The 27,720-nt window shown below is 37.5% G+C and overlaps 1 protein-coding gene across 2 annotated transcripts in view; it reads right to left on the reverse strand.

The window, feature by feature from the left end:
- Positions 1-302: 302 nt before the first annotated feature.
- The window catches only part of LOC121314958 (carboxypeptidase Q-like), a 147,101-nt gene continuing 119,683 nt past the window's right edge, over positions 303-27,720 (reverse strand). For both annotated transcript variants that reach the window (XM_041248757.1, XM_041248758.1), the window contains exons 5-8: positions 22,894-23,005; positions 17,488-17,579; positions 9,016-9,217; positions 303-719 (exon numbers count right to left, since the gene is read on the reverse strand). In XM_041248757.1, coding sequence (XP_041104691.1) covers positions 559-719; positions 9,016-9,217; positions 17,488-17,579; positions 22,894-23,005 — 567 coding nt within the window. In that variant the 3' untranslated portion in view covers positions 303-558. The remainder of the gene's footprint in view (positions 720-9,015; positions 9,218-17,487; positions 17,580-22,893; positions 23,006-27,720) is intronic.

Raw genomic sequence — 27,720 nt, forward strand, 5'->3', positions numbered from 1 at the left:
AATAAAATATTCCAGTAGAATTAGAATTACAGTAGCCTTAGGAGGAGGCGGCACTGGGAATTTCTACTTTGGAAACAAACGCTAGTAAGCAACACAAAGCTGCTGCAGGGGAAAGTTGCTGTTTAGAGCTCTATCTATTTGTTCATGTAAAAATGAAGCACAGGACATTGCAGTTTTCAAATTCAATTTTTCTATTTTTGTGCTGAATAGATCAGCTGAATGGCATGACTTTTAAATGTTTGCACCAATGAAGTCAATTACACAGGGTGTCTAGACTGAACACACACACACAAACAAACCCAGAGAATACAGTGTCTTTATTCACTATATTTTTACAAGCTAAAAAACACTATAAAACAATCTTTGTCACAAAGAAGAAGTGCATCAGGTAAAACTGCAAATAAACAGTTGCTAAGTAAAAGGAATGTGATTTGAGGTAAAAGAAACAAACAAAAACAATAAAAATCATTTGATTTGGCATGCAATAATCCCTTCACAGCTGTAACCCTCGTGTGTCATCTCATACAGAGAAGCATAAATCATATTGCCCTCTCTGCACTACCTTGGCAACATCTCCTCCAAATCAGCAACAACATAGGAAACGACAGCCCACACAGCCGAACACAGATTCATCTGGACAGGGTCCTGGACTGACATAGTGTCTGCTTCAGTGTGGTGAAACCAGAAATATTTACTTGCATCATCGTGGAGGCTGGCTCCTAGGAAAAAAAAAAAAAGATAAACAAAATTTGATTTCTTTCCAATAAAATTCTACGGATGCCACATTGTAAGGTTATTTTTTATAAATTCAAATAAGCTGTAACTTTGTAGATTATTTTTAAAATGGCAAGGTTTTAACATTAACCTCTACCCAACTCCTGATCACCCACCCTTAGCAGAGCTGTTCACACATAGCTCTCATAGGGAGGGACTACCCCTTACTAACTGGTATAAAAATGCCTACAAATACAGTTCTTAATTAGTACACTGAAGATGCCACTAGTCAACTTGTTTGCCTACTTGACTTAATTTCACATAGTTCTATCTTAGAATTCAGATTTAAGTATTTAAAGTTATGGATGTTTGTTTAAAATTACAGCTTCATAACTGCCTTGGGTAATGCTATTTACATGTTATAACATGTGTACAACTACACCAGTGTGATAATGCCTCTACTATTTGATATTGTGCTATAATGAAGAGTTTGTTGATGTTTTTGTAGATTATTATCGCTGGATTAAAAAAAAAAAAAATGTATCTCATTGCATCAAGCAGCCTGTCTGGTAGTCATTTTACACATGAACGATATCAAGGATGTCTCATCATAGTCATAATTGTTAGGGTTGAAACCCTTCGCCCACCCACCATATGTAGATGCTCTGGGGCGGGTACACTTCACATACATACATTTCACAGTGTGGGGTCTGGCCGCATCCCCAGAGCCCACACTCACAATTTTTATCTTGTTAACCTTAGTTTATGTATGAGCATGATAGATCTGCACTGCCTGCACCATAATGTCATGAATCAACTTTTTCAACAATTAGCATTGCCAGTGGGAGCTTGCATTTAGTGTTTCAACCAATTAGCACCAAGCATTGCCCTGAGAGACAGAGTTTACTTTCCAAACATATCCTTGCAGCTGGTTTCGTTGTGATAACTGTGATAAATACTGTCTTATGATAAAACATGAAGAACATTGTCTGCAGCATCCAGCACATTTCAAGTGGAATAGAATGTCTTTAAGCAAGAGGAACAATAATATAATTTTCATGTGTGGTGAAACAGTCAACAGTGTGGCCGCCCAGTTTAACAGAGAACATCGTAATCGGCATGACATACTGCAAGACACTGCCTCTGGGGCACTCTGTATATTAAAACAACCAACACAACCTAATACTGTACAATAGTACAGTAATCCAAAAGTCACACCTCATGCAATAGTAATTCAGTCTGACCTGGACTGCGAAATTTTCTATGCCAAAGGCCCTACTCACAAAGCTTTGAAGAATGTTTTAATTTGAGGTACACGAAACTATTCTAGACAGTTCAAGGCAGCCAGCAAGAGTCTACACAGTTTATGGCAGCTTCACGAACATCAAACTGTACTTTATTTACATACTTTGAAAAAATAATTACTTAAATAACTCAAAAAAACCTCTTTGTGAACAAATCCATTGTATAAAAATAATCTTTTTTTTCAGATTTTCTAGTGTTTCGGGGAACACCCCTTTTTGACATTTGGCTTAGATCTAGGATTCCTTTCCACACATGTAAGTGTAAAGAACAGTAGATGATTTAAGAGCTGTATAAAATCGAGAGTCTGTTTGTAGTTAAGTAAAACATTTTTCAATTAATTAGTCTTCTTTCCAAAGGGAAACAAAGCTTTTTGGTGGCCCATCCCAAATGTATGAAGTGTTTCTTCACTAAAATACCAAACCTTCCAAAAAGCAATAACTGATAGCCTCTGACCTTTGGGTTAAAATGTGTTTCTTTTTCTTGATTAATAATGTATGCAAATAGAAGCAAGATTTATTAGAGTGGCACTACTGTGAAGCTCTCAACAGCAAGTCACAGTCAAGTACTGCATTACTTAATGATATTTCACAGTGCTTTTCAAGACAAAAAGAAGCATTTTGGGACATTATCAAAGTTGAATGCCATATCAGATATCAGATTGGATGGTTTGTAAACAGGAAGAATAAACTGGATATGTGAAAAATATCTATATCATTGATAAGTCTAAAGATTGAAACGATGTGGCAGTGAAATGGTAGATTTCTAAACTAAGAAACAACTGCAACAGCAGCATTATAAAATATCTGACACTAAAGGGTTACTTATTCCTTTACCCACAATCAAAGCTGAAATAGCTGTTTACCGAGTATGAAGACAGTGTCTTAAAGCTTTAGGTCTTTATCATCTGGAAAGTCACATGATCCCAATATAGGTGCCATTTTACATTCTGCACATGGAAATTCTACATGGAAATTGCACAACACTGAAAATTTGAAGTTGCCAGCTGGATTGGTTTATGAGATATTAGCAGTCAGTGGCAGCAGATTTGTAAACTGATACAAGCAGTTAGAAATTTACATATAAAGTCACCTTGGTGGCTTGGGTTTTACAGTTGTAGATGTATTTCGATAATCAAAACCCCACCATATTTCAACTAAATTCATAACAATGACACCGCTGGGCATCTTGCACTATGCTGATGGGGAGACACACAGACTGCAAGCAGTACGTTTAGGAAAGCCTGTAGCCAGAAACAAAAACCACACCTTCTCATTCTCGCTAAACTGAGTAGCTTTATTCCCAATGCCAAACACTGAGGTTTTTTTTTTTTTTTATTATTAACATTCTGTTTATAAATGTTGACCCCAGGTTGTGTACCACTAGTCTCCAAGAAAAAAACAAAAATAACCAAACAAAATACAAGTTAGCTGAATTGAAACATACTATCAATGCCCATCTGTCTAATCATCAGTAACTGTTATTGAAATTGTAATTTATTGTCAATAAACACTTGTGTGGCGGAGTGGCCCGCACCTTTGTGTTTATTAGTGTTTTCTGTTGTATGTAGGGGGTTAATGTTGGTGTTTATGTATATATAGATGCACGATGCACGATGCACAAAGCACTCACTTGGGGTTGTGTTTTCGTTAGTGGAGAACGGGTGGAGCTAGGAGAGAATTAAAAACGAAAACAATTGCTATGACGCGCTGGAAGTGCCAGTGCGGTACTTGTTTGTTGGGTTCGTCCATGTCTGTTTTGTCTGTCTGATTGTTTGGCCAACATGCCCTTTATTTATTTTAAATCTTTTGTTTGTTTTATCATTTAATAAAATACAGAACGTCCGTGGCTCAGTTTCACCCGCCAATCACTGTTTGGAGTCTGTGTTCTTCCGGGTCTGACGTCACCACTACAGCCATCCTGTTCACAACTTGTAATAGAAATATAAATCAATTAACTTTACAGGGAGGTTTCCACATAACCCAATAACACAATCAGCTGAGCCTTAGCTTTTAGTACACCAGTCACAACCTTGCTCCAAAATACAAGAGTCCCACTTATCATTCCTCTGTCTAACCTTCTTCTGTGGCAGGCTGGACATTTTCCCAGTCAGTTTCAGTGGTACCCTTCTGAATTAATTATATGTACTCCTGGTCATACTAATTTCACCCAGTGACCAGACTGATACACTGGCTTTTAATAACTGTTCGGCTGTAACTGTTTGACTGGCAACAAACAAGTAGGCGTCTACTCTACTTAACTGTAGGATAAAATCAAGGTGGATGATGCAGTTGCTAGTAATTAACCTTAAAGCTAAATTATTTCAATACAACGCTGCAGCACACGGGTCCCAGTTCTAAGACAATGTTCTATTAAATTTTCTATTTGTCCAGGTGTAACATAACATTATTAAGGGAGGCCCTGTCTCTACAGCTAAAACCCGCTGATTTGGTTTCACAATACAATAAACAGTGGTATAATGTACAGAAATAAAATGACACCGAAGGAGTATGTATGTGGTAAATCATAACTGGCATAATACAAGCTGTAACTAGCCAGTAAATGTTTTTTTAAATGTCACATTGCACATATATTGTGGATTGAAGTTCAGGAAACAAAGATGAAAAACCTATTCAGTTGTACTTCTTCTGAGGTACTTCTTGATTATTGCTCTTATTGTGGATTTTGGTATTCCATATTTCTTTGTCTTGACCACCATCTGCTGTGTTGCCAAAACATTCTTCTTCAACAGATGTTGGAAATAGTTACCTCTTTTTCTGGCTATTGACTTATTACTGCCCAATGATTTTTAATCATACTAATCAATAGACTATATATATATATATATATATATATATATATATATATATATATATATATATATATATATATATATATATATATATATATATATATATATTATATATATATATATATATATATATATATATATATATATATATATATATATATATATATTAGTTCTATTACATTTGTACAGTCTTAATGTAAAGGTTTCTCATGATGAAATATTTGACATTTCTTAAGTGCTTTTAAAACAAAAATAAAAACCTAAAACTTCAAGCCCTACTTTCCATTTCAAAATGCTGTATCTGCATCTTTCTAGTTTAATTTAAAACGTCTAATTTTTCTGCAGTTTTTCTGGCACTTAGTGTCTTTACAAGTTTACATAATTTTAATTCTGTCATCTAGGGAGGCCCTTTTGTTTCGCCACGTTTTCTCTCTTCCTTTACAAGAGAGCGCTGCTGTTTTATTAATTACGGATAAAAGACTGCTAAAATGTTTACCGTATTCCTTTGAATTTAGAACGTACCATTTAAAATCATATTTTTCTTATAACAATAGCCCTGTGTAAGGGTGCTTAATACAGGTTTGAGTCTGTTACTGGGTAACAGAATTATGGTCACTGGTCACGTTAGACAAGTGGTTGCTTAATAGAGTTAAATAAAATCACAAACATCATTGAGGAATTTAAAGTGGTCACTTAGACCAGGTGGTTGCTAAATAAAGGTGGTCGCATGAGCAGGTTTGATTATTTAACATGTTTTCTTGAATGATCTTATAAAGTGTAGGATGCCAATACTTTTGTGGGCTACTGTATGTGCAAGCAGTCCTGGATGGCAGCCTCAGTGACACAGTCATGCAAATATTTTAGCTGCTCATTACTGCCTAATAAATTCTTGACACTCATCTTAAATTGAGGCAGTGCTTCTTATCATGCACGATTTTTGACATTTTAATAAAGGATATGTGTACTTTGTGACTGCTGTTGTTACACAGAGGATTAATACAAATGTGACAGGTTTCTAAATTACGTTTTTGCATCATTTAGTTTGAATGGAAAGCACTGCCTTGTTGAATGGCTGAATAATCAGCACATCACTTCAGTACTGTTTTTTATATTCTGATAGATGCCACTCTGTTGATTTCCAAGGGAAAGTACACCTAATTACCATGAGCAAAAAAGCATCCACGGCTACATTAAGCTAGACAAGTGACATTACAGAATAGTAATACAGACTGCTGTTAAAAAAAAAAAAAAAAAAAAAACAGAAGATTATTTAGAAAAATTCAGATGTAAATGATTCCTCACAGCCTCATATAATATAATCATATAATCAAGTACGAGATGCAACCATTACCTCATGGGATATAACCTCTTAAAACCCGAATTACCTGAGCAGTTATATCAAAGCTGCTGCTTTATGCATCAGATGCCATCTCCGCCCCCAGGAGATAAATGCAAATGACGCGTTAGGCTCAGCGTCATTTTCTCTTTCATCCTGCCTGAGGAAGGAGTGAGCTCTGACTTTAAGTCACAAAAAAACTGATAAGTTGATTAATTCACTTTTTCTCATTTCATATTTTGAAATAATTTTTTTTTTTTAGTGACAATTCTTATCTTGGGTTGTGATTAAGTTCCCTCCGTGGCCCTGTGGCCTTTGCGAAGCCTGCAGCTCTCCCCGTCCCTTCCCTGGGATTCAGTACCTTGTTGTGGCTAAGCTCACACTCTCTCCTTTGCTGCTCGGCTCTTCAGGAGTCGATATTAATTCTTGCTAGCGCCTTTTCATATACATACAGTACATATATATTTACTGTGTGGGAGTGAATGTGCGCGCATGTAACAGTAGCAGAAATTTGTAAAAATAAGCTCCCATACAACAGTGTTCTTTGTAATCAGGACAGCACCTGATGGACGTTTATTTATAATAATAAACACGCTCCAAAAGACACAAGGTCGGGGTCAGGTATCAATTCAGGTAGTCAAACAGCAGGTCAAAACACGGATACTCACAATAAACAGCACCTGTCTGTGTCTCTCTCTCTCTCAGCACAAAGCTAAGTTTGGTCAGTGTCAATTTTTTTAAAATGATGCAAATGTTTTTCACATCTAATAATTTAATAGAAAATGAATTAATAGAGAAAAAGCACACAGTTAGCCAGGGGAGCTGGGATAGTAAAATAAATACAATTTGACTGAAACTTCCCTTTAAGACTCTACTGCTTAGTTTTCTGTTCATATGTACATTTGTTGTCTCATTTTCCGCTGTGCTTCCTTGCTGATGTCCTGCACTGCTGATATCCCTGAACCGAGAATCCACATCATTCAATTGTAAAATACATGGCAACACTTTCAGTAAAATAAACTCTGACTCAGCCTCAGTCCTACTCTGGGGTGGTCATAAAAAGGATTGATAACAGTTTCAGAAGTGACTGGTGGAGATGCCTTTCACGTCACAGATCAGATTCCTGAACTTTCCGACACGATTTAGTACAATCTTCCTGCATCATTTTCAAGACGCTGGTGCTGCTGATTAATCCACTGATAACATTTCAACAGTGAATGCATGAGCGTATCACTAATGTCTCTAGTATAGGACTGTTCTGATTCAAATAATTATTGAAAATGTGTATTTTGGTTTTTGGCAATAAAATGTGTTCAAAGAATGTATAAGTCTGGTTTAGCGTTTTCCATGATCAGAAATGTAAAAATGTGAATCACGTTATATCCGGTATCTATATCCCATCTTTCTCAGGGTACTCCCTTGTATCTGCAACACATTTGATCAAAAAGGCAGTAAGTGGGGAAGAATGAGAGACCACCCTCCAGTCCTTATAGCTTGCTGAAAACATACTATACAGTGTTCCAATAAGATTATTTATATCATAGGTGCTCCTGTGGTGGAGACTAACTTAACAGCATTTCATTATAACCAGCATCATGTTTTGATAAAAAACAGTAACACACTTCTTCTACAAACCTCTTCTTAATAATGTTTTGTATCCCTCACCAAACGTATATCTAAAAAATAAATACACACATATGACATATATTTATAATGAAGAGGAGAACATTCTGGGTTCCATTTGAACATCGTACACTTAACTCCTGCTCTCAGTATCCATGACAACTAATTATGCAGAGGTTGATTTCTGGGCTCCACAAAGTGTTGCGCCATTAAGCAAAATAATGTGGAACGGTTAATATTGTGTATGCAGATTAAAAAATGCAATTTAAATAGACACTGACAGTATGGCCTGCTTATAAAATAAGGAGCCATAACATTTACAATTCAGTCTTCTGTCACAAAACTGATTAGCAGTTAAAATGTACTTCTTTTCACTACAAAGTTAGTGAAACAATTCAAAACTGTAAGTGAAGCAATAATTACTGTTTTTAAATTCTGTGGCATTTCTTTTAGTAATGCTTGACACAATTTAGACACCGCTTCACTTCTTCACATTATCTTTTCCTCAATTACATTTTTAATTGCATAAGGAGCAACATTTAATGCTGAACCTGCCACTTTTAACAAATGCAAAAAAAAAAAACGTTTTATCTAAGAACCAATAATGACACATTTTAATCACATTGTGATGTCCAGCCACACTACCAAGCAGTATATAAAGATGATGGCTATTCGTTGTTGATAACTTTATACCATCTACATTGAATAGCATACTGTTTAAAGGTGTGTTCCCCATCATTCCTATGGCTGTGTCTGCATTGTCTGTGTTTACATTATTTTCCATGTTTATTAACTATTCCAACAGAAGATTTTTTTGTTGTTGCTGGAATATTTAGTAAGACTGGCAAACAATGTTCAAAGTAGAAACAAAAATAATCATACAGAACACAAACTACAGGATATTTAAACGGCAAATATGGATGATCTTTTTAATTCATTTTTTCATATCAAGAAAAGTGTTGATTTCAAGACAGGTCTAGAACAAGCCACACATTTAAAAAAACATCCATGACAAATGCTACATTAACCCAGTCGTCAGAAGTTATCTATTATAATTTCTTTCTTCCTTTGCTGTAGAAAAAATGTAATACTGTGTATATATATATGCAGGCCATCAACAATTCTGAAGACTCAACTTTTTAAAGTTTAAAAACAAAAATCAGAAAAGACATATTATGCCTAAATATCTGTGAAAAGTAACTAAGGTGAACTCATCATGCAGTCCTACCTGGTACGCCACCTTGCATCCAGAAGTTAATGTCAGTTCCCTCTCCATGCTCGGACAGGCCAGTGACGTTGATAGGTTGCAGCAGCATCATGACCTGCTTCATGATTGCTTGGGCTTTGTCGATCCCAGTGAACTGAAGGCCAAGAGGTGTAAATGTGCCTATGTCCGATTCCATTACCAGGTCAAAGTTTGAGATATTCACCTATGTTAAATAAAACAATTGTTAGGTTAGTCATATTTGTCAAAAGGAGAAAATAAGAAGCCATGTTGAGATCAGTCACTTATTTCAATGTTTCTGAGATCATACAATACATGTTCAAACTGGTGATCTGAGCATTGATGGGCGCATGCTAAATTAATAGAGCAATACTTTACTGTAGTTATTATCGGCACTGTAATTCTGATTCCAAATGAAAAAATGGGCTTGGGACCCACACTGGAAATAATTAACTCTATTGTGACCATTTGCCTACACTCTATGCATTTGCTAACACTCTCTATATCTTGGAGATATGCATTTGTGTGCTTCAGTGGTTTGATTTTATAGTTTACAGTATTTTATATTGCATTGAAGTACAGGTTGCATTATGTTCAGACTAGTACTAGAAATGTAATGTTACTTCAAAATGCATCACTGCAAACTCCTAGTACCCAGATAATAATACCCTTATAACATGTATGCCAGAGTGGTCACGGACTGGTTTGAAGAACACAGCAGTAACAGCATTTCCAAGGGCTTAACCAATCAATTGCTCCCAATCTCAGTCCTCATTGCTCACCAACAGGTAAGCCAGAAGGGTTTTTTAGTTTGGTCTTTAAAGGCTTCCAAGTTCGCAGAGCTTGTGGGTGCTGATGGAAAGAATAGGAGATTAGACACATACCCTTTCATGGTTGACACACGAGTTTGAACTGTAAGTAGATCAGTTGATGCCACATCATATGCAATGATTTGCTCCCTGTGCTTTAGTTTTATGACAGGATTGAGGCAGAAGAAGGAAATGTGACATGCTGTACAGCAAATCAATATCTGAAATTGTATTTGTGAGGAGAATTGTCCATTTCTTGCCTGATTTATTAGGTAGATGTTCTTTCAAGTGTTTTACTTTTTTTGGTCAATGTTTCTATATTTTACCCTCAGTTGCTTGGAAACCTTAACAGAAGAAGTAAGTTAATGAAGTATTATAGATCAAGGCAATCTGTTGCATAATGAATTAGCTTTCATTTAAGAAAAGCAGCAAAGCTGTTGCATGAAATATGTATGCTATTAGAAGTTTATGATTCAAATAAAAAAGGAGAATGGAAAAATGAAAATGTAACCATGAAATTCAAAGTTGTATTCACTCAACCTGTAAACATAAACATCTTGTAAATATTTTCCATCCTCTAAATGATTTGGTAATTGGGATCAGCCACATTGCTTAAAAGGAGAGCCCTGGGCTCCATTTGGAGAGAGGAGTTTGGTGAGTGTAGACTGTGTTTTTTTACAGTGTTTCTGCACATGTTATTGTTGTAAAGTTCAATGAAGGCTCTGCTGGCTCCAGAGAAGGAGGGAAGGTCAGGAGACCACCTCCACTGGCAGCATTGCCGCCGCCACAGTTGCCTCTGCCTCTGGTCCCGGAGGACCATTGAGACTTTTGGGACTTTAAGGGGGAGGTGGCCGTTGGGGCCAAGTGTACTTTGCACAAGGGGAGGGATATATGGCAGAGTAAGAGCTCTGACTATAAATATTATGGTGTTTTGGTGGTGGTTGGAAGGAATAAGGTTAATTCCTGCCCCTGCCAAAAACATGTGAGAATGTGGCTGCTCCTTGATTGAATGAGTAAGTGCTAATTGGGATCAGCCACACTGCATAAAAGGAGAGCCCAGGGCTCCATTTGGAGAGAGGAGTTTGTTGAGTGTACACTGTGTTTTTTTTTTACAGTGTTTCTGCACATGTTGTTTTTGTAAAGTTCAATGAAGGCTCTGCCCAGTCTGAACAGTTTTTTGTGTTTTTTAAGTAGTGAAGACGAATGCCCAGCCTATGTTTTTGTGTTCGTTTAAAACTTTATTTTCTCACGTGTGCCTGTTTTTTGGTTACTTTGTTCATGTATTTTGTTTGTTTAAAGTTTTTGTTTATTAAAGTGCACGTTTGCACTTTGTACTGCAGTTCCCTGGCTTCTGAGTCTCTGTCTCACTGCTTTCCTGTCACAAGTTTCCATTAAGTATGGACAGCAATAGTAGTATTTGTAAATGCTTAACTGGCAAGCTCACAGTCCATTACAATGCGGGGTTGTCATGCCTGATTGCTCAATTGGAAACAAGTTAAAGTGCATGCAGACTCAAATGGTAGTGTAAATACAAACCTGCCAAATCCACTCACAGTTCTTGAAATACATTTAAAGTTTGACAGGAATTTTAATGCAGAAGATTTCTTACTTCCATAATTTGACCTTTCCTGTCAAACTAACCACATCTCACTTCTCAGTGGCATTTGCAGTATACAATACTTAACAGATTATATAAATCACACTACTGTTTCTTATAAATGAAGCAGACAAATGTTTTGAAGTTATACTATGATTATGACTAAAAGTAACATGCATCACTGCCACAGCCGTAAATTAAATCAGTACAACTAACAAATAAATATCACTGTGGCAGGGTGACAGCCCTAAAATCTAATTTTTCTCTGTGTATGGGAATGTAAGGTTGGCAGGGATGGGGTTAAATCAGGTGTGGTTATTCACCATTAGATAATTGAGTCCTAACTGGGGAGTGGCCACATATATAAAAAGAGCCAGAAATCCTGTGGTTGTGAATACTCTTTTACAACTTTATAGCAAAGGCGAATACGCAGCCTGTTTTATTTTGGCCCTCGTGCCTTGTTTATTTGTTCCTGTTTGTTTTTGTTAATTAAAGTGCATTTTTAAAGTGCAAAACTGAAGCTTTCTGTCTCTGGTTCTCTTTCCTGCTGGTAACCAGTCTGGGCCACGATGCTATCCTGTCACAATCACCATGGTGACCACATATGCACACTGGAGGCTCAATGTTGTATACAGTAGCTCACTAAAATGGAGGATTGGCTGACAACTCAGAATTGAGATTACATTTTAAAAAATTCTTGCAACAGAGCCAAACAATAAGCAAACACAAAAAAGTTGGATGACTACATCAGACAAATAAAGTGTTAATGGTTTTGTAGCAGCAGAGCCTTACAATTTATAATTGATAAGCTGCATTTAGCTTGATTACAAAGGCAGAATGTTAGATTTAGGGAAGAAAAGCATGTTCAATGGACTATAGTAGAAGGAAGAAATGACCAGAACTAAACAGTTATTGAGAATCTTTTATAATTCCATTACAGCATTTAACACCCTGGGATGAGCCATTGTTATGCATTTTTAATTTCTGATTGAGGAAAGCTAATTAAAATATGCTTATGCTTAATAAGTCTTGTGATGAAGGATACATGTAATCACCTTATTTCATATCAACAAGCCATCTTTATGGCCTTGTTTTATTTTATTATAATTATATTTTTTATTCATTTAAAAAATATACACACACACACATACATATTCAATAAAATGCATTAAAAGATGCATACATAAATAAAAACGTATAATATTTTGATATTACATCCAGTTCAATTCATATTAGTCAGCCCTTTACTTGAACTCATTATAATTGACACTATGGAGTATATCTATATCTATCTATCTATCTATCTATCTATCTATCTATCTATCTATCTATATATATATATATATATATATATATATATATATATATATATATATATATATATATATATATGAAGATAGTAACATGGGTTATTCATACATGTCAGTATTAGTGAGATATGTTGATGTCTTATACCTAGGGCTTCTGATTTTCAGTTTTACCCAATAAAAACTTAAAAAAACACCCCCAATCTAAAAAAAAAAAAAAAAAAAAAGATACAATCAGTGTATAACCAATAGACACCAGAAAACACAGGAAAGACATTGGACATGGTTACTCAATTCACAAACTAAACCTACTACAAAAAAAACTAAAACAAACAACCTTTCCGTGGAGTTGGGCAATGTCCTTCCTGACTAGTATCTATCCCTGATTCATTCTGATTACTTTAAGCCCACATATTGAGTGGCAGCACATTATACATTTCCACTGGACACTCTGTTTGTGAGATTTAAAACAAGATTACAATTACAGTAGAAGGCTTGTTCACAGGATTTAAAGCTATATTACAGTTATAGGGAGAATTTAAAATAGAATTGCAAATCGTGGCAGCTTCCTGAGTGCATTAAGCACCATGTTTAGCCTCCATTGAGGAACAATTTCCTTCATAGGTGGACGAAGCCAACAAGCCCTTTTCAAAAATTGCCCCGCCAGGAAGTGAGCTCCTGGGGAGATTGAGTCAGTCTTGACACGGCAAGCTGAAATAGCTGACAGACAGACCTTTAACATGGAGGGGGATTTCCTCTTGTCAAAAATGTCCTGAAAAATTAGGATTATAACTTCCATGGGACAAGTCTAACAGATGCTGGCCACTGGTGTGCCAATGAGTCTGTTCCTAGTAGTTCCCCAGCTCCTGTTATGGAGAACGGAGTATCTTCTTCCTCTTCCGCAGGGAAAGGGAAAGAGAGGCAGAGCTCGAGGAGGATGAGGAAGACTGTAAAGATGGTTTTCAGGTGTGTCGTCTGCTCTCCCTTGAAGCTAAGAGAGGGTGATGGGGGAAAGTGCTGACCAGGATTAAGGGAATGTTCCTTAGAACTGCGGGATAACCTCTTCTCAAGCGTGCGCTTGGAGAAAGGGGCACAAAATATGCAGAACCTGTGATTAACCAGTATTAAGAGCACCTGCCGTGCTTGTCCTCCATGGGCAGACTGGCCTTGCATGGCTCACAAGCATAGATAGGTCCTCGGTTCAAATCGCGGCTCACTCACTGACTCACTGTGTGAGGTTGAACAAGTCACTTAACTTCCTTGTGCTCCATCTTTTGGGTAAGACATAGTTGTAAGTGACTCCGCAACTGATCTATAGTTCACACACCCTAGTCTCTGTAAGTCACCTTGGATAAAGGTGCCTGCTAAATAAACAAATAATAATGATGCAAGGAGCAAGCAATGCAATGTACAATATAGGGTTGTACAGCTGTTGCCTCAATATACTTATACATCGACCAGGCGGGTCATGACCCGAGTGGGACCGGTTCGGTAACCTCGGCACCGGGTTGATAGCAGGTCGGTTCGGTACCAGTTCAGCGGTAACCTCGGTCCTGGTTTGGTACTGGATCAGGATCGGGTCGGTGACCTCGGTACCGGTTCGATATGAGTCTACCAGGTCGCAGTCGCCACGGGTGGCAACGTACAGGGATCCCCATCTGTAAAAGCCACTGGCAAAACCACTTGGTCAGTACCAACACAAGGGAAGCCTGCTTGTTAGAATGAACTAACAGCCTTCGCAATGGTGATGCTAAAATAGCTGGTCACCAAAACGGCATCGAGATACTGTGGTTGAGACTGCAAGCAACAACAAGCAGAACTGAATATCTCGGTCCTGAGTGTGTGCGGAGCACCACGTTACAGACAGGCCTGCGAGTGCTATCTGTAAAAAAACATAAATAAAACAATGAAAAAATGATCTAAATAAAAAACAGAAATTTAACAATTACCTAAATAATATAAAACATCTCGTAGAGTTCTAATTAGCATAAACGAGAAAAATAACAAGCTCCAGCCGGAACTATGCAGCTTGGGGGGAGAGCACAAAGTCAGCCGACTTATGCAGTTGGGTCCATGGGAAGGAGCAACCCGAGCTGCTGGCTTTATGAGGGGCACAAGGCCGCAGTGGGACGTAACTAGCAACAGGCTAAAGTGCATGCAAATGCGTGTAATTATAAAACTATTACAGCGATTTGTTAAATTGTCATGAACAAAATGTGTAAAAACATAAAATGCTAAATACAGAGAGATATAGCAACACTGTACTTATCTGAACAAAGCTCTCTGATCAGGTCAGTCTTGAAATGAAAAATGCTGTGATGAAATCTGTGACTGCAGTGCTTTTGCTCCCTCAGAGTCACAACTGCGTCACAGGCTCAAACAGCAGCTTTATACCAAAGTATTCAGGATTCGGGTCTTTAGGAGGTAAATATCCGTTCAGTAATGGTTACATTTCGTACATGAAAGAGAAAACCTCTTATGTAATTACAGCTCATCTTGTTCCACCTTTTCAAGCTCAACAAAAGACAAAACCCACTTGTTAAAAAACAACAACAAAAAAACAACTTTATGATTCAGAAGCAAAAGGCGGCCAATCAATCATTTGTGCTTTTCCAGCCTGCTCAATGACAAACCATTAATTTGTTGAATCATGGCGCATTTCTTCCATTTAATAAACTGCATATAAAATATTGTCCTAATTTGTCATTATTATCAAAGTGCAGTGTGCTGCTTTTCATAATCCAATATACAGACACAAATTCAATAAATCATTTAAAAGGCTAGATATGTACTAGACTGGAATGCCATCAATTACTCAGTTCTAGCGAGTTATGATGTGTAATGAGGCTTTCATATCAAAATTGTCCAGACTGCTACCAAACTTGTTTCAGTCACCTTCTAAGTTTATAAACATTTTATATATATATACACACACACACATACACACATACAGTGCCTATAGAAAGTCTACACCCCCTTGAACTTTTTTCACATTTTGTTGTGTCAGTGCCTCAGAGTTTCATGCATTTAAATGAGGTTTTTTTACAAAACTGAAAGATCATAATTGGATAAGTCTCCACCCCCCTGAGTTAATACTTGGTGGAAGCCCCTTTGGCAGCAATTACAGCTGTGAGTCTGTTGGGATAGGTCTCTACCAACTTTGCACACCTAGATTTGGCAATATTTGACCATTCTTCTTTACAAAACTGTTCAAGCTCTGTCAAGTTCATTGGAGCTTTGATGGGCAACAATCTTCAAGTCATGTCACAAATTCTCGATTGGATTTAGGTTGGGGCTCTGACTGGGCCACTCAAGGACAGTTACCTCTTTGTTCCTTAGCGACCCCAGTGTAGCTTTGGCTGTGTGCTTTGCATCGTTGTCATGCTGAAAGGTGAACTTCCATCCCAGTTTCAGCTTCCTTGCAGAGGGCAGCAGGTTTTCCTCAAGGACTTTTCTGTACTTTGCTCCATTAATTTTCCCTTCTATCTTGACAAGTGCCCCAGTCCCTGCTGATGAGAAACATCCCCATAACATGATGCTGCCACCACCATGCTTCACAGTAGGGATGGTGTTCTTTGGGTGATGCGCTGTGTTGGGTTTGCGCCAAACATAACGCTTTGCATTTAGGCCAGAAAGTTTCATTTTCGTTCCGTCAGACCACAAAATTTTTTGCCACATGGCTACAGAATCTCCTTAGTGTTTTTTTTTGCATACTTCAAACAGGATTCAAGGTGGGCTTTCTTGAGTAATGGTTTCCTTCTTGCCACCCTACCATACAGGCCAAATTTTTGGAGTGCTTGGGATATTGCCACATGCACACTTTGACCAGTGTTGGCCATAAAAGCCTGTAGCTCTGGCAAAGTTGCCATTGGCCTCTTGGTAGCCCTCTGATCAGTCTCCGTCTTGCTCGGTTATCCAGTTTGGAAGGACGGCCTGATCTAGGCAGGGTGTTGGTGATGCCGTACACATTCCACTTCCTAATAATCGTTTTGGCCGTGCTCCAAGGGATATTCAAGGCCTTTGATATTTTTTTACACCCATCCCCTGATCTGTGCCTTTCAACAACTTTGTCCAGGAGTTCTTTTGAAAGCACCATGGTTGAGTCTTTGCTTTGAAATGCACTCCCCAGCAGAGGGAAGCTACAGGAACTGCTGAATTTATCCTGAAATCATATGAATCACTACAGTTTAACACAGGTGGAGGCCACTTAACTTGGTGTGTGATTTTGAAGGTGATTGGTTACACCTGAGCTAATGTAGGATTGCTATTACAAGGGGGTGGACACTTATCCAACCAAGGTATTTTAGTTTTTGCAATTTCCTAGAATATTTTTCTCACTTGGAAGTTATGGGGTAGGATGTGTGGATAAATGAAAAAAAAAACACCTATTTTAATACATTTTAATTCCAGGCTACAAAGCAACAAAAGGTGAACATTTTCAAAGGGGGTGTAGGCTTTCTATAGGCACTGTATATACTCTTAAAAAAAAAAAAAAAAAAAAAAAAAAACGCATAGGTGTTTTGAATGTACTTTTTATAGCATTAGTATTGACATTGCTATGTGTAAAACACACTTTATGCAGCTTATCTGGAGTGCTGACTGCAATATTACTTCAATCAATTGCAGCACAATGCAAAATTTGTGAACTTTAATTAATTTTTAATACAGTTGTACTTGTAGTTGGTTACTTTACTGTACTACTGTACTAAGTCACTGACAAAGTTGTGTACTTCAGTACTTTCCAGTAACAGAATAAACTTGCCTTGTGAAGCTGGTAGTACTGCTCCGCTCCAACCCCGCCCTGCTCCTCTCCAGTCCAAAGCACCATCCGAAGGGTTCTCTTAGGGCGCAGGCCTGACAGAATAAAAAACATCTATGATTGTCCTTTACCAGTAAACCTTCAAGATTATTCTCAAAACAAACCTACTGATGTTGCAGTCAGACTTCATTAAATATTTTCTAATAGCAGTGATAAAATGTTCAGCTGTTGCAAAAGCTTTCATTAAATCAATTAATTAAGAACTGCACATTTAACCCTAATAAAACAGTGCCAATCCCACTTGTGTACTTAAGCCACATATAAAAAGCTGGTAAACAGAATATGATTGTTGTATCTCTTGGATACACATAGGTATTTTACAACTATGGAATGCATACATCCTTTCCAAGATAAAGACAATGGCAGAACAAGTCTGATAAAAATGGAGATGCTTCAGCGTGTCTTTGGTGTTGCCATTATCTGTAAACACTGTGTCCAATAATGTCATGTAGAGAAATCCTCATTGGTTTAAAAGAGCTGAAAATGTTTTATTTTTTATCACTTCAAAGTATTTTTAAGAGTGCAAGTGTATGTATGAACACTTAAACCCAGCACTAATACAGTAATGGAGGCTTTTTTCCCCCTGAAATACTACATAAATATGCTGTACCTCCTGTTAGTGTGCTTTGTCAATGTTTTCAGTGTTCTGGGAAAAAAAAAATAATACCTACAAAAATCGATATTGCTTCAAGTGAGGGCAGTGGAAACATAAAGTAAAGAAAACAGATTTTCTTCTTCCTGAAGCTGCTAAATAAGATTATAAACAAACTGGAGCCAAAAAACAAGCCAACACATACTTTTTCTTCCTCAGTCTCAAAAGTCAGTCAGCCACAGGATTATATATATCAGCCAAAAAGATGGGGAATGATGTAATTTGTTAAGATGCTAATTTTGCTAATCTAGCAGCACAGCCTGATAACCGGGGCCCCTGCTCAACCCCAGACTATTCAGCTGTACAGTAAAGCTGCTTAGAGCTGCAAAGACCACAGCCAGAGATTTCACAAAAGCAATTCCCAAACAGAAACTATAGTTAACACTAAAATCAGACGAACGGCAAAATGGTTTAGAAGATGCATACAGTTGGGCAAGGCAGCAGTCTGGAGAAATTCATGCTGTCCACAGTGGGCTCAATATGTTACCACAACGCTGTAAAAACAAATCTTCAGACCAGATGTAGAAAAAAATAAAATAAAAATCTTACTGAAAATTTTCTCTGCTTAAAGCTGAAATGCTACTGGATAAGGTATCCAGTCTCTATGAGAGCATTATTGGCAAAAGTAGCAATTTAAAAGTGTTGGTTTTGTTTGTTTGTTAAAATCAAAACCCTTTACAATTTGCCATATATATTGTTTAGATCTGGAGCTATCATTAAAACCCTATACAAGCATGTTCATCAAACCATTTGAGGCACAAAAGCTCCAATACAGTAAGTAATGTTACTTGGGTAATGTGAGAATAAGGTCAGTAGGAAAGAAAATAGGACTTAAAGCAACGTTCTAAATACCATATTCCAGTGTATTGTAAAGCTAATGAAGATAGACTGTCTCAGCCAATCAAGACGTAGGATTTCAGATCATTACCTTCCAAGAAATGCCTGCCAGTAAACAAAAAAACCCATCACTTTAATTACATTATGTAACACAATTTTTGTTCCTGGGTAGTAAGTGTTATTTCCTAATTGCTTATGCCTCAAAAGTATAGAAAATGGCTATTATTCCCCACAAACTTTGCTTTTGTGACCAGGACAGTGATATTTCAAAATATCAATATTTCCAATGGGAAAACGGGCAAATGTGTGTCTTTTCGTTCACATAAAGTCAGAAAAAAACAACATATGAATCCAAATTAACATGTATTTACACTAAAGTAAATACAGTATAATCGTAAATCTCGAAAAACTACTCACTTCTAAATCTTTTGTAGTCATTTTTGGATTACTTTAGTGTAAATACATGTTAATTTGGATTCATATGTTGGTTCACGTTCTCTCTGTCACAATGTGTTTCCATCAAATTTAATAAGTTGTAAAACATCTTAATGCTAGACTTTTTCTGTTTTTCTATAAAGACTGTTGTCACTAGCACTTTAGGCAATTTAATTGGACAAATACTCTACAAACAGAAAAGCAGACAGTTTATCACCCTCAATAGGCATATTATCACTTTATATTGTTAATTGAATAATACATTTTCATGCACAATCAGCAGAATGGGCACAGTGCTTTCAGTAATGTCTCACGGTAAAGAGGAACTCAAAAGAAAGATGTAATTTCTAGGTTTTGTTCAATTAGGCATTGCACTTTTATGATTAATTTGTTTTATCAGTAGTTTGCATAACTTGTTTTGAGCATAATAACTTATAAGCAGCTGGGCCAAGACTATTAGAACAGACATCCTTTAATAAGAACATAAGAAGGTTTACAAACGAGAGGAGGCCATTCGACCCATCTTGCTAGTTTGGTTGTTAGTAGCTTATTGATCCCAGAAACTCATCAAGCAGCTTCTTGAAGGATCCCAGGGTGTCAGCTTCAACAACATTACTGGGGAGTTGGTTCCGGACCCCAACAATTCTCTGTGAAAAAAAAAGTGCCTCCTATTTTCTGTTTTGTCAATACCTTTTAGAATTCTGGATGCTTGAATCAGATGGTTGCATAGTCTTCTTTGTTCAGACTGAATAGATTCAATTATTTTAGCTTGTCTGCATATGGCAGTCTTTTAAACGCAAGATAATTCTGATCGCTCTTCTTTGCACTCTTTCTATAGTAGCAATATCCATTTTGTAGCGAGGTGACCAGAACTGAACACAATATTCTAGCTAATAGCTCTGCCATTTAAACTTCTTGTCAAAATCAAACAGTTGCCAAGATGTAGCCTTCTTTTACTTGACCAATAGAGAGATAGTACATGTATAATGGACAGGATCCAGATTCTGATATCCTGAGGAACTTATTGTGAAGAATGTCTACTTGTAAGTGACATTACACTGTAGGATAATATACTGAACATACTGTATACAAGTAGAACACCGTCACAAGGATGCATTGCTTACGGGGGATGATACTAAAACAACTTCAGTATCTTTTAATTTAGAAAAGGATACAACAGTATATTTTTGGCTAAATATCAGCATATTTTTATATGGGTGGCCAGTTGTGTGGACCACATTTATATTACTGCTTTTTTTCTTGTACAATAATTAAGATTCTGCACATGTTCCCTTCAAAAAAGTCAAAGACTCACATTATGAACAACATGCCAGGGCAAATATTCTGAAAGGAATAAAACAAAACCTAAATTTAAACAAGGGCATTAAAAAACAGTGGATTACTGTTTAGACATAAACTTTAAAACTCAAGTATATTGAGCACAAGGCAGGAATTGGTGGGCATTCACATAATCTATCACATTGAGGGCTTTTCAAAATGTCATGTCCAGTTCCAGGCTGTGGATGCACATGTAGCACTTTGAGTTCACATTGCAAGAGATCTTGTATTCAGGCGTGCCATTCCTACCCCTTTCCATCCAGAAAAACTGAAATAGAATCACTCACAAAGCTACATGCTTGCATACTGCATGTAGAAAAATGATCTCAGAGATATTTTAAAAGTGTATCCTTTCTGTAGAATTACTGGCAAGAAACACACACACACACACACACACACACATATATATATATATTTTTTTTCTTAACTATCCAATAGGGTTTACATTAACCAATTCAATGACTTTTGAAACAAAATAATGTATGAATTAGACAAACAATGAGTAATTAAGATTCAGGGTATTCCCTTGGGTGCAGGTCCCTTCACTTGCCGCTTGATCATGGAGTCAATGCAGGCAATTTCCAGTTTGTGAATGATGTGGGTGTCCAGTTCAGCCTTGTCAGTAATGCATTTTAAATTTAACGTCTTTATATCATCAGCAAACAGGTCGTGTCATGAGAGACCTAATACATAGAGCTTAACATTGTTTTAATGCTTTTACATCGTACATTGGCCGAGCAGGGGCTTTAAATTGTACCAGAAGTTTTCAGCAACATGTTTTCAATTGAAATGATTCATATTCACAACCACTACAGGTACCCTTTAAATGCAATTTTGTTTACCAAACATGTGTGATACAATGTTCCATCAGCTTTCTCAAACTCAGCATGTTTTATAAGACATATCTGATACCTAGTTACTTTAATCGAGGCGCAGCCAAAATCCAGATTTTTGGGGACCAATATACCTTACAGAAAGCATGACAAAGCACAGGTATTGCACAGAATAGTGAGGTTTGGTAAACTATGGTAAGTGCATAGTACAACCATGGGAAAAGCATGGTAAAACTAAAAAACAACATATAATAATACCTTTTATAAAAGGCAGTGGACAAATATTGTCCTCAAGGTTGATAAATGTCCGACAGGGGAGCATAATGAATGGTTCCTGGAGGACACTATACAGTTTTCTGCTATAACTAAAATATCCAGTCCATACGTGTTTTATTAAACTTTTAAGACAGGTTTTTATCTTTATCATTTGATTTCCAGATGGCAGTGTAGATGTGCTTCTGGTTTTGAAGGTTTTTATTGCTTCACAGCTTTTATTTCTGTTTTTTGGAGTGGGGATACTGCTGAAGAATTGAATTGATATTTGAATGACTAATTTTGTGTTTGTAGCATCATTTGTTGAACCTCATCTCCAGAAAGTTGAGGAAAACACACCCGTTGTGAAAGTTGATTGACAAGGCTTTTCAGAGCTTACAGCAGTTGCTATGTATATGTACTGTTGCTATAAATATATACCGTTGTTAATGGCTTCTCATCATAATACAGATTTTTTTATATAAAAGAAAACGTCAATATTTAGATTTCAAATCAATTTATTTTCATTTACAATGTGTTTTGTTTTTTATCCAAAAGCTCTGTATTTGTTTTCATTAGTTAAAAATGTTTAAGAGGCACCACTTAATTTTTGAATCTTAAAACAACATTACATTTATTTTCCATGCTTTTCCAAACATTGCACAAAGAGAAGAGGGGAGAGGTAACAAGCCCAAGTTCCTTTAGTTTCATACCATAGTTTCATAGTAGATTGTTCAGTACCCCAGAGAAACTGTAATTTGCATTGCACAAGAGATACGCATTATTCAAAATGAAACCTAAGGCAGCTCTGAGTGTGCATTATACACCGGGTATGCATATTCCCAAAATGCTGATACATATTTGTGTTGTAAAGGAGGAATACAAAAACAGACACAAATCATCTCGACCCCACTATTAAAGCATAATTAATACTGTTTGTTACTGAGTGACTCTTCTATAGTTGGCTTTACATATTATGAGAAACCATACTGGGTTACTCACCAAGGTCTTTGATAAGAGAAAGTGCCTCCCATGAGATGAAGGCTCCACCACCATCGTCCATGGCCCCTTGCCCTACATCCCAGCTGTCCAGGTGGCCACTAATTAACACAGTCTACAGAAATAAACAGAATAGCTTTACTTTTCCACATACAGTAATACTACATGTGAATGGCTTTGTCTGCTAATAACATGCTATAAAAGGAACTAAACAAGATGCGTTCAAGGATATAGGAAAGTGTTTCAGTTCAATTTCATAAGCTTGTTTCTTTTTTTCTCTAATCATACAGTACAGCAATCCAAATGTGGTGAAAACATTAGGTTATTATCATAACCCTGGTTCCCTGAAATAAAAATATAACCATTACCACATGGGTATTTACCTCCTAAAGTCCCAAAAACTGAAAAAGATATATCAACCAGGGTTTTGAGGATCCATGACATTAATTCTGTAGAACCTAGTAAAGGTACAGGGAGTAGCCCACACTGTTCTATTGCAAATGTCCTTCACTGATGCACCCTGTAATAAAGCACATGTAGTTACCATGTCCCTGGTGGAATGGGCAGTGAGCTTCTCTGGAGGGGGCAAATTGGCCAGCTCATAGGCAGTCCTGACCGTGTCTGCTATCCAGTTGGCCAGCCTCAGCATAGACAGCGCTTGACCATGGGATTTAGTCCCCTAGCAGACAAAAAACTGTTCAGACTGCCTCCAGCTTTTTGTCCTGCCACATAATACACCAGGGCCCGCACAGGGCAGAGCGTACGGAGCTGTCGCTCCCTGTCAGACTGGAAAGGAGGTGGATGAAAAGCCTCCAGTTACACAGACTGATTGACATGGAATGCCGAGTCTTCAGCAAAAATGCAGAATTGGTACAGAGCATAACCTGGCCTCTGTAAAAATTAAGCAGGCTTTCGCAATGGAGAATGCCTGCATCTAACTCACCCGCTTTGCGGAGGTGATAGCAAGCAAGAAAGCCACTTTAAGCGATAAATATTTCAGCTCAGCTGAATGCATGGGTTCAAATGGAGGCTTCATGAGTGCATTAAGTACCATGTTTAACCTCCAGCGAGGAACAATGTTCTTCATAGGCGGCCTTCAGAAAGTGAGCTCCTGGGGAGACCGAGTCAATTTTGATATGGCAAGCTAAAATAGAACTTTAATGTAGAGGAGTATTTCCATTCGTCAAACCGGTCCTGTAAAAACTAAACCATGAGACAGGTCATGGGGTTGAACCCACGAGGTAGACACCATGTCTAAAAAACACCCCACTTGTACCCCTACTGGGAGTGTGTGAATGGTGCTCTGACATTCTGCAGGGTGTCAATGACCTTATTAAAAAGCCCCAGACAGCTCAAATGCAGCAGTTCAGGGTCCAGACCCAGAGCTGCAGGCTTGATGGGTCGATGCCATAAAGTAGCCCGTGCCTGACTGAGCAGGTTGCGGCCCTTGGGCAATCTCCACGGCTATCCGCTCAGGAGCTGTATCAGGGTCAAAAACCAGAGTCTCCTGGGTCAAAAGGGGGTGACTAGGAGTACCTTGGTCCGTTCCTGCCGGATTTTCTCCAGACACAGCTGAGCATGGCGAGAGGTGGGAAGGTATATAACAGTTGTCTCAGCCACTCGTGTACCAAGGCATCTATTGCCAGCAGGTCCCCGTCTCCTACTATGGGTTGATTCCTGGGAGGCAAAGAGATCCATCTCTGCTGCTGAACCAGGTCTGCAGAGGGTCTGCCCAATGTAAGGGTCTGCGAAGCTGCTGCCATCAAGCCCAGAAGTCTCTAGAACGTCACTAACGTAAGTGCTCTGTTGGGCTGAAAGAGCTCTAAACAGGCGGCTGTTCTCTGCACTTTGCCGTCTGACAGAGAGGATAGCATGGACATGGAGTCCAAGCACACTCCTAGACAGGAGGCCATCTGAGAAGGCGTGAGCTGGCTCTACGCATGATTAACTGTAAGGCCCAATCGCTGAAGGTGGCCAGTGACAAGTTCAGTGTGGGCTTTTGCCTGAGCTAGTGGTCCAGATAATTAAGCACTGATTCCTTCAAGTCTCAATGGGGCCAGGACAGCACTTCAATAAGGCATGGGGAGCTAGAAAGAGGCCAATGACAAGAAACTGTTGTTCCCTGAAAGGCGAACAGCAGGTACTTTCTTTGTAACCAACTGAAGGTCAACTTTTCCCATAGCTAGCTAATCAGAAGTGATAGGGGTGGCACATAAACACTTTTTAAAATGTTTGTGTATGTGCTAGACTTCTGCAATTCAATTTTCAAAACTGAATTGTGTCTTTCTAGCAACAGAATGAACATAGGAAAAATAAATAAATAAAAACTACTTGTCCAACAAATCTTGTCCTGAGCGCACCCCTGAGTATATACAATTGGAACTACACTAAAACCAACTCGGCTAAACTAAATAAAAAGTACATTATTTCATTGGGGAAAAAATCCAAGCCACCCAGTCTTCTGGAAAGATGTATGCTGCAATACTGTAGATGTATGCTACTATGCTGGAGATACCAATACGGTAGTCTGTGTATGTAGGGCTGGGATCTCTGCGGTCAATTAAAGACTGGAGTAGTCACTTTGAAAATATGCCTCAACATGTAGTAGCATTTACTTAGAGCATAAACCGTCTGTAGTAAAAGTAATAATTTTAAATATATTTTTTGTGTAAAATTTTCCCAGATGTCTTCTTCAGATAACTGTGGAAATGAAAGTGGAAATTAAACCTGTTGAAATGGCAGATTTGCCTTCATTAGGTAATGATGTAACAACCAGAGATTAATTCTGGCCTTTGTAGAAAGTACACAACCTCAGTAATCCAATCAAATTTGCCTTAAAAGGTTGATGCCCCTTGTTTTCTGTAATAACAGTGTTAATTACTGTCTGGTTTGGGAACATTTCTTTACATACTGTTTATATTATCAAAAACAATGAGATCACTCAGTAGTTAAAAACTGTTGGATTCTGCACATTCTCAGTAAAGAAAAAAAAATCCCTTAACTACTGCCAGATGCTGGCTATCAGATGCAATCAGTGCCACTCAAACGCAGTGAAGAGAAGGAGAGACTGGCGTGTTCTACGCAGCCCACTGACATAGTTAGAAAATGGGTAGCATGGCTCTGTTTGTGCTACATTTACACTCCATTGCTTTACAGAGCCAGGCCTTGGGGGACCACGGAATAGCTTATTTTTAAAAAGTGGATAGGATGTCTCTGAGGTCTTGCGTTTTAGAAATAAATATACTTCTGTCATTCGCTTTTGCCTGTTATCATAATTTCCTATAAAGCGGAGTTCATAGGCAAGCTTTGGTGAGCTCCTTCTCTATGACCAGTGCGATGTGAAAAACTGACCTGAAGATCTACACTACCTGTGTATTGTGCATTGTAGTCTGAGATAGGGATTGCATGACCTTTTCCTACCATCATACTTCATACTTACTTGTGTAACACCAGCACTCAAGGTCAGAGTCAACACTCATCCCTGTGGTACAGTATAAGAAGGTGACCAAAACTCATTTCAACCCCATAATTTTGCATAAAAGGTTTTCTTGCACATTGTAATATGAAACAGTTAATTACTGGCCTCAACATTCCATTACCAAGAGTCATTATAAATGTTGTGTCATTGATTAAAATAAACAGATACTATTTAATTACTTTTGGCATCTCTATCCTTCAAACGGCGTACTAAATGACAAAAACTGTGATAACTGCAATTATTAAGGGCCAACACCGCATACATTGCAGAAGCTATCAATTAGGACAGTGGCACCTCACCGAAAAAGGGGTAAGTGTAGATGCACCCATACATTCCAGTCACTTCTAAAGTATCTGCTCGCCTCCAGTGTAGAACTATCTTTAGAGTATTCCATGTACACAAGCAGAAGTACCGGTAAATCACAACTAACCATTACAGCTTGATAAACCAAATGCACTCCACAAAAGAGCGAATAACGAACATAATGGTTGAAATTATCGCCAAAGATACATTGACTATCAGCAATTTTGATCAGCAGTAGTTAATGACATTCAATAACTGAACATCTACTCTACATTATTTATAAGGCGTAATGAGCATAACATATACCAATACGTATATTTGTAATGAAACGTAATGAAAACATAATTTATTAAGTCAATATAATCTGTACGTTATTATGCTGCCTTTAATTGTATGCATACATTGGGCTTTATGGGACGGTATGAAATTTGCACAGTTAAAAAACCTTTAAAAAAATACCGTTAAAAAAATACTGATAACCATTAAAAAAAATACAGTGGTAACCTTAATATCACGGTATACATCATGCAGGTTATCAAATAAAGGCTCAAAAGAAGAAAGACTAATGAAAATCACTTAAATTATCATAATTCACAAAAAAAAAACCCAACAAAACACACTTCCTTTCATGGAATGACTTAAACATTTGGTATTTAGTATTTCACTATGGTACATTTCTTTTTTTATAAAGACAATCAGAATAATAATTAAAAAAAAAAAACCTAAAGTTGTACACTCTCAGTGTTATACTACAACAGTATTAAGAACTATTATTTGCTCAAAATTACGTGGTGCTGTAGTTTGTTAAAACATTTTAAATTATAAAATGGAATAAACAAATAAATAAATAAATAATTTGTTTAGCTGATGGCAAATAGAATTGGGAAATGATCGTTTTTTTGCTTAAAACACAAACTTGTACCCATACAGGTTATTATTTAAGAGCAGAGATGAGTCGTTTGTTTTTTTCAACCGGATAAATAAAATATGTATTGTTAATACTTCACTGAACAAAAATATAAATGCAACATGTAAAGTGTTGGTCCCAT

Source organism: Polyodon spathula, chromosome 4 (assembly GCF_017654505.1).
Source record: "Polyodon spathula isolate WHYD16114869_AA chromosome 4, ASM1765450v1, whole genome shotgun sequence".
Classification (NCBI taxonomy): domain Eukaryota; kingdom Metazoa; phylum Chordata; class Actinopteri; order Acipenseriformes; family Polyodontidae; genus Polyodon; species Polyodon spathula.